The sequence below is a fragment of the Etheostoma spectabile genome, chromosome 17, assembly GCF_008692095.1.
Source record: "Etheostoma spectabile isolate EspeVRDwgs_2016 chromosome 17, UIUC_Espe_1.0, whole genome shotgun sequence".
Taxonomy (NCBI): Eukaryota; Metazoa; Chordata; class Actinopteri; order Perciformes; family Percidae; genus Etheostoma; species Etheostoma spectabile.
Window position 1 is genome coordinate 55,303 of NC_045749.1, and position 8,371 is coordinate 63,673.

General features: G+C 45.3%; 2 protein-coding genes across 2 annotated transcripts in view; one reads left to right on the plus strand and one right to left on the minus strand.

The window, feature by feature from the left end:
• Positions 1-6,322, minus strand: part of setd4 (SET domain containing 4) — a 12,411-nt gene extending 6,089 nt beyond the window's left edge. The window contains 11 exon segments of the mRNA XM_032540928.1: positions 34-93; positions 1,212-1,238; positions 1,240-1,342; positions 1,345-1,371; positions 1,374-1,444; positions 2,230-2,235; positions 2,587-2,675; positions 2,869-2,906; positions 4,496-4,591; positions 4,724-4,813; positions 6,067-6,322. Of these exon segments, the coding sequence (XP_032396819.1) occupies positions 34-93; positions 1,212-1,238; positions 1,240-1,342; positions 1,345-1,371; positions 1,374-1,444; positions 2,230-2,235; positions 2,587-2,675; positions 2,869-2,906; positions 4,496-4,591; positions 4,724-4,799 (593 nt within the window). The 5' untranslated portion in view covers positions 4,800-4,813; positions 6,067-6,322.
• cbr1 (carbonyl reductase 1) overlaps positions 6,212-8,371 on the plus strand; it is a 10,370-nt gene continuing 8,210 nt past the window's right edge. Inside the window, 1 exon segment of the mRNA XM_032540927.1 lies at positions 6,212-6,474. Within this exon segment, the coding sequence (XP_032396818.1) occupies positions 6,315-6,474 (160 nt within the window). The 5' untranslated portion in view covers positions 6,212-6,314.

Consider the following 8,371-nt stretch of genomic DNA (forward strand, 5'->3'; position numbering starts at 1 on the left):
GTGTGTGTGTGTGTGTGTGTGTACTGTACACACCTCAATGCTTCATATGTCAACAGCTCCTCCACGGGCCGACTCGTGATTGGCTGCAGGGATCTGGATGGACAATAGTTCAAGTTCAAGGTTATTGTTGTTGTTTAGTGTATTATTATTTACTGACATTGTTCACATTAAGAAGACTGATGTCTACTGATGTCTTTTGGAGAATCATATCTATTAGGATGTAGTTAAAGCACCGGACATATACTTGCATGTTGTAAATAAGGGGAGAAATGTTGCAAGATAACAGCTTCAAAGGTCACAGATGACTAAATGCTAATGCTAATGCTAATGCTAATCTAAAAGCAAACAGAGATTCAGTGTGCCTTTCTGCAAGTAATGTTACGCAATGTGGAGGTAAACTCTGGCCTACACACACAAACACACACACACACACACACACACACACACACACACGCAGACGCAAACACATAGGTCCCACAGAGACACACAGACACACACAGACACAAACACACAGACACAAACAGGTGATCAAACACAAAGGACACACACACAAACAGGTGATCACACACACACAGGACACACACACAAACAGGTGATCAAACACACAGGACACACACACAAACAGGTGATCACAAACCCACACACACACACACACCCACCAACACACACACACACACCCAGCACCACACACACACACAACAAGATACAAACACACGCCCACACACACACACACACACCCACACAACAACCACACACCCACAAACAGGTGATCAAACACACAACCACACACACAACACACAGTGATCACACACACAGTACACACACACACAACAACACACACACCACACACAAACACCCACACACACCACACAACAACGATCAAACACACACAACACAACCACACAAACACACACCACACACACCACCACCCCCACAAAGATACAAACACACACACTGTCCCACAAGACACACACACACACACAACACATACAGACATCACACACCCGCACTGGATCAAACACAACACACACACACCACACACACACACACACACACACACACACACACCCACCCACACACACACGCGCCCACACACACTTACCAAACACACAAGCGTCCCCCACACACGTCCCACACACACCCACCCAACACACACACAACACCACACACACACACACAAACCTGATACCTGGCTTCAGTGTGGGCCTCACCTGAAAAAGTCCTGATTGTCCGAGTGATTTCTCCACCGCCTCCCTCGGCTCTAGGCCCGCCTCGCGCACGCCGGCCGGCAGCGGCAGCATGGACATCATCGTGTAGGCGGGGCAGGCTTAAGTGGGTGGCACACGTCGATGTAGGGGAACCAATCAGAGCCTCTCCTCGGTGCCGCTCGCACACCGAAGACACAGAGCGCCAGCAGGAGAGGGGGGCGGGGGATTCCATTCCACTGGGAGGAGAGTTCAGGTCAACCCCAGCCGGGTTCTTCCTCGCTCTTTTACTATTCTGCTATCTCAATTAACTTAATCTAGTCATGACGCAAAGACCAATCCAGGTACAAGAGGCCGAAATGGGGGGGCGGGGGGTGGTGTCTCCTTAGATCTGGGTGAAAGCTCATCCGAGAGGAGCTCGAGTAGAGCCCTGCTCCTTCATCGGAAGGACCAGTTTGGTTTCAGGACTCTGGTGAAGATGCCTCCTGGGGTGTCCCTAGGGAGGTGTTCCAGGGCACGTCCAGCTGGGAGGAGGCCTCGGGAAGACCCGAGACTAGTTGGGGAGGAGCGTCCACTGGGAGGAGGGCCTCGGGGAAGAACCAGGACTAGTGGGGACTCACAGGGGAGGCCTCGGAAGAACCAGGACTATGGAGACGTCCAGCTGGGAGGAGGCCTGGAGAGACCCAGGACTAGGTGAGGGACGTCCACTGGGAGATCGGTCGGGAAGAACCAGACGAGTGAGGGAACGTCCAGGCTGGAAGAGCCTTGGAGAAGACCCAGGACTAGTGGAGGGACGTCCAGCTGGAGAGGCCTCAGGGAAGACCCGGACTAGGTGAGGGACGTCCAGCGGAGGAGCCTGGGAAGACCGGACTAGTTGGAGGGACGTCCAGCTGGGAAGGCCTCGGAGAAGACCCAGGACTATGGAGGAGTCCAGCTGGGGGAGGCCTTGGAGAAGGACCCAGGACAAAGGTGGAGGGACGTCCAGCTGGGGGAGGCCTCGGAAGACCAGGACTAGGTGGAGGACGTCCAGCTGGGAGGACCTCGGGGAAGACCAAGACTATGGAGGGATTATATCCTCAACGGCCTGGAAGCGTCGTATCTCCCAGTCGGAGCTGGTTGATGTGGCTCGGGAAAGGGGAAGTTTTGGGGTCCCTGTGGAGCTGCTGCCCCCGAACCGATACCGGATAAGCGGCTGAAGACGGATGCTAATCTTTCTCTTTTGCTATAACGTAATTCAGTACACAAACAACACAAAACTGCACCTTTAAACTCCGAGTCGAATCAATGCCATATTCTGATATTTCCAATTGTTTCACTTGTATATGAATGTGTGTGTGTGTGTGTGTGTGTGTGTGTGTGTGTGTGGTGTTGTGTGTGGTACCTCTTGATATACTGTCCCAGGTAGCTGTCCAGAACCGTGGAGGTCGTGAGGAGACAGGACTCTGGCAGAGACATGACCAGCTGGCCAGGCTGAGGGACAGAGAGACGGATTAGGACACTCAGAAACCACAAGGAAATAACATTATATTTAAAAAAGCAATGATTATTAACGGATCAACAAAAGACCAGCTGGGGTCAGCTGGTTTTCTAGGTCATCAAAGTCATTAATAGATAGACTATAGAATCTGTACTCTTAATTACTACTGCGTGTTTTTTTTTTTACCTTTATGCTCCTGAGCGCTTGCAGTCCTCTGCCTGTGTCTGGGTGACGAGAAGCAACACACACACAACACACACACACACCCACACACCACACACACACACACACACACACACACACACACACACACACACACACACACACACACACACACACACACACACACACACACACACACACACACACACACAGGTTGAATGCAGTGACAGGTTTATCTAATGTTTTCTACATTGCAGCCAACGAGGAGCAGAAACCGAGGAAGCGGATTGGCTGCTGCGTCTGTCAATCACGGGATGTTATAGCCAATCGGTGTTGCTGTTGATGAAAGTAAATGTTCGTCCAAATGTCGCATTGCAAACCTAAAGTCTGCAAAAAGGTGCGTCTGCAACAGAGGCGCGGGAAGTCATTTTTAGAAGGGGGTGTCTGGGGCGCGGGTGGGGGGGGGGGGGGGGGGTCCACGTAGAGTCTAAAGATCCTATGTTCTGCAGGCTCTGGATTCTGCAGACCCCTCACTCGCCCCTCCCCTCCGTGAAGTACTGAACTGAGCTGACTATATCCCAACAGGTCATCCTAAAACACTTAACCCTCGTGTTGTCTTCACGTCAAAATTGAAAATCAACACTTTTATTGACGTTTTTTATCAATGTTTTTAACTTTTAAGATTTTGTCCCTTTTTTCAACACTTATGATGCTTTTTCCCCCCAATGTTTGTCCCTTTTTGATGTTTTCAACACTACGTAACACTAACTTATCAACTTTAGTTTTGCAGTTATTTTTGGAATTTATGGTCAATAAACCTCATTTAATAGGAAATTAGCCTACATGTCTGAGTTAGAAAAGCAGAAATATGGAATTATGACTAAAATTAAAGGAATGGATGTTGATGAAATCACAGACTGGAATATGTCAACTTTTACTCAACACTATTTCAACAACACTTCACTTTGTTTTTTACCATCTATAAAATATAATAGACCCAAATTAATGAAGTAGAAGAGGGGGGAGGGGGAGAGGAGAGAGAGAGAGAGGGAGAGAGAGAGAAGAGGGAGAGGAGAGGGGAGAGAGAGAGACAGAGAGAGAGGAGAGGGAGGGAGAGAGAGAGGGAGAGAGAGAGGGGAGAGAGAGAGAGAGAGAGGGAGAGAGAGAGAGAGAGGGAGAGAGAGGGGGAGAGGGGAGAGAGGGGAGAGAGACGGAGGAAGAGAGAGGGAGAGAGAGAGCAGAGGAGAGACAGAGAGGGAGAGGGGAGAGAGAGAGGGAGAGAGAGAGACAGAAGAGAGGGAGAGGAAGAAGAGGGAGAGAGAGAGAGAGAGAGGGGGAGAGGGGGAGAGAGAGAAAGGAGGGGGAGAGAGAGAGGGAGAGAGAGAGACAAGAAGAGAGAGGAGGAGAGAGGAGAGAGAGAAGGGACAGAGAGAGGAGAGAAGGGAGAGAGAGAAGGGAGGGAAGGAGGGAAGAGAGAGGAGAGAGAGAGCGAGAGAGAGGAGAGAGAGAGATGGAGAGAGAGACAGAGAGAGAGAGGAGGAGAGAGAGAGAGAGAGAGAAGAGGGAGAGGGAGAGAGAGAGAGAGGGAGAGAGAGGGAGAGAGAGGGAGAGAGAGAGAGAGAGAGAGAGAGGGAGGGAGAGAGAGACGTACCAGTGAAGAGGGCCGGCTGCAGCAGCGTTGAGGTGAAGCCCCGTCGGTGGAGGAACTTCATCAGCCTCACGTACTGCAGCTGGGGACACAGAGACACTGAGGAGACAGAGACCGTCAGACCGGGGGACGGGGGACGGGAGAGACATACAACCGTTGCTGAGAACAGCTGACAGGGTACAGGGTTTCCATTTTTAGAAGGTGACTCTACAGGAACAAATGGGTTCGTACCCGACTGCGCCACCCTGTCTCGTTTCTGCCTCCTCTTCCTCGCAGCTCGTCCAGCCCGAAGACCGCGACCCCTCATGGTCCCACCTGGACCTGATCACACAATAAAGACACCTCAACATGGCCCAAAGTCTGTCTCTCTGTCTCTCTCTCTCTCTAATACATCTGCATTGCCAAAGCATAAGAACAAACATACATATAAACAGCGACAAGCAGTAAATATATCTGATATGATACATGTGAACAGGGAAAAAAAAAATAATAATAATAATAATAATTTGTTGTGTTCTTTTTTTTTTTTTACACTTTTTTCAACGTTTTTGACAATTTTATTCCTATTTTTTTGTCACTTTTTTCCCACATTTTTTAAATTATGTTTTTGTCACTTTTTCAGCGTTTAAAAAGAAGGTTTTTGTTGTTTTTTTTCTGCTTTTTTGTAGTTTTTTTTCAACATTTGTCACTTTCTTTTCAACGTTCTTCTCTGATATAGAAAGTTTTTATAAACTAGTCAAATTTGACCAGAGGACAACACAAGGGTTAACATGGCCAAAAGTCTCTCTCTCTCTCTCTAATACATCTGCATATATCTGATATAATAATACATGTGAACAGGATCATTATGATATACGTGTACATACCAAGCAAATTCTGTGCATGTCCCTCAAAGAAATGTTGAACAATAATATTAAAAAAGAAAAATTAGAATAAAAATGATAATATTCTCTACTTATTTTGCCTTGTATTGGGGTAGTAGGAGACATATTTAGCTGGTAGCTGGGGTTTGCAAGTAAGTTATTATTTTGTCTTATGTTCTGAATGAAAATAAAAAGTTCAAAAGGCAAAGGGGGACATTTCCCAGTTCAAGGTGTTTTAATGTAATAGTTATTTTGGAGCCCTTTCTTTGTGGAACATGATGTTTCCTGACACTGACACTGACAGGTGTTTCTAATGTGATGTCCAACCCATGTGCACGCCTCTCTGTATAAACAACACCAATAACATCTCTCTAAAACAGCTCCAGTATGGACCAGACCCCTCCACGATGGTAGGATTTATTTATTAGTTCCTAATTATCTGGCAACATAAAGCGGATTAATTGTTGTCAGTGTACTTTTGATAAAACACTGAATACAGACGAATGACAACACGTACACACATGGAGCTTAATATTCAAATCAAAGTGCGTGCGCATGTTAAAACTACGTTTAAAAGCCTTGTGTAGTTCATTAATACCCAAACCCTGTCTGAAAACGTACCCATCATGCACCGCACACAAAACCAACACGTAGAAGAAGTCTGACTATGGGTACATGCTTTCATAAAGAGTAAAAGACCAAATACAATACCTAGAAATTGCTTTTATCTGAATTCATCTTGATTCTGCACGGCGGCTCCGTGGGTCAAACCCACGTGGTTAGCTTGTTTTTCCGGGTATGCGCACTGACGATGCGCGGCAAACCTGCAGCCAAAACGTAGAAGAAGTAGTACTACGGGTACATCTTTATTATGTACATGGGTACATACTATCACACAGAGTAAAAGACCGAATACAAGACCTAGATTTTGCTCTCATCTGAATTCACCTTGATCCTGCATGGCGACTTGTTTTCTTTTCCGGGTATGCGCACTGACGCTGCGCGGCAAAACACCAGCTTTCCTCCCTTTTTTTGTGTCCCAGTTTTCTGCACAACACTCCCACTCTCCCTGCAGCTCCACGAGCACAGGTACACTCGACTCTACAGGACCAGCTTCAGGTAAGGTACTACCCTAAGTTAGTTATTACCCATAGCTAGTTAGCATCGTGCTAACAGAATAGTTTGTATTTTAGTATCTGCACACGTGTGAAAACGTGATATTCTCCTATTGTGTGTAGCCATTCAGCGTTACGTAACACACAATGGACCGAAAGTAGGCGAAATGTCCTCTATTAAAAACTGAAATGTAAAGGTATTTAATGTAAAGCACTTTAACTCTTGATATTGTGAGTTTTAGGGTCAGTGTGACACCCTAGTTGCAGCGGTCGTGACGCATGAAAACCAGAAAAACCAGTTCTCTAGCTTCTGAATCAGGGCTCGAGGACACAACTGCGCACTTTTGGGGATTTTTGTTAAAATGTCTAACCGGAAACCGTGCATGTAGTTGCTGTTTGACCCTCTCATTTGACGATTTAAAGTTTTATTATTTTACATGATATCTTACATAGCCCATTTTGCCATATTTCCAAGTAGGTTTTCACACACAAAGCGTTTCCCTTAGTGTTTGGTGCACACTATATACAGTTAGTGTGTTAGTAATTACTACACACAGGTCTGAAATACACACACACACACACACACACACACACACACACACACACACACACACACACACACACACACACACATGCGCAGTACCTATTCATGTACAAATGGAGAGATGTCACACATTAATACAGATTGGACAAAAATACAATAACTGTGAAGAGTTCAGATGTTCTCCCGGGTCTTAGACTTTAATGAAGTCGTTGTGTTGTTAACGAGCAGGAAACATTCAGGGCATAATTAACAATATGTAAAATACTATAATAAATAAATGTGTACACCGTGCATATACAGTAGATGTTTTAAAATTAAGAGCTGTTTAGTTTTGTGCAGGAAGATAGATAGATAGATAGATAGATAGATAGATAGATAGATAGATAGATATATGGATATTGATCTCAAGAAAAATGGGAAATTACGGTGTTACAGCAGCAAAATATACATGAAATAATAATAATAGGATTAAAAAAAAAAAAAGAACATATCTGAATATGTACCGGATGGGAAAACAAAAATGTGCAACTGCTTAAATGATAATATGCCAAAATGTAAATGTAAAAATGTTAAATGTAAATAAACCAATTGTGCAGGAATGTGCAAACGTTCAGTCTAAATTTCCGCTGTTAATGTCTTATATAAGAGTCAAAAAGGGTCTGTTTTTATGATCAGATAGTTTCCCAATCTCTCTCTCTCTCTCTCTCTCTCTCTCTCTCTCTCTCTCTAATTGTCACCATGACTCAGCAAATCGTTGTTTTCCAGTCTCCTCATACCTGGCTGATATTAACATTAGATTTCAGCATGTCACATGATTATTTCAGCAACCAAATGCATTGTTACATCCAGTTAGAATAGATTATAGACACGTTTAAACAACCTCTCTCTCTCTCTCTCTCTCTCTCTCTCTCTCGTGTGTGTTTGTGTATGTGTATATATGTGTGTTTGTGTGTGTGTTGGTGTGTGTGTGTGGTGTTGTTGTGTGTGGGTGTGGTGTGTGTGGTGTGTGTGTGTGGTGTGTGTGTGTGTTGTGTGGGTGTGGTATAGTATGTGTGTGTGGGTCTGTGTGGTTCGTGGGTGTGTATGTATGTGTGTGTGTGCTGGCGTGTGTTGGGTGTGTATGTATGTATGTGTGTGGTTCTGGGTGTGGGTGTGTGGCTGTGTGGTATGTATTTGTGGGTGGTGGGATGTATGGTGTGGTATATATATATATATATATATAATATATATATATATATATAATAATGTGAGGCTGTGCTGATAGTTAGTTTTCCTACTATTCTTGTTCCATTTGCCGTACAAATCTAGGAAAAGGGCTTTTGTCTGCGCCCTCCTCTGCATGGAACCTTTGCAAAAA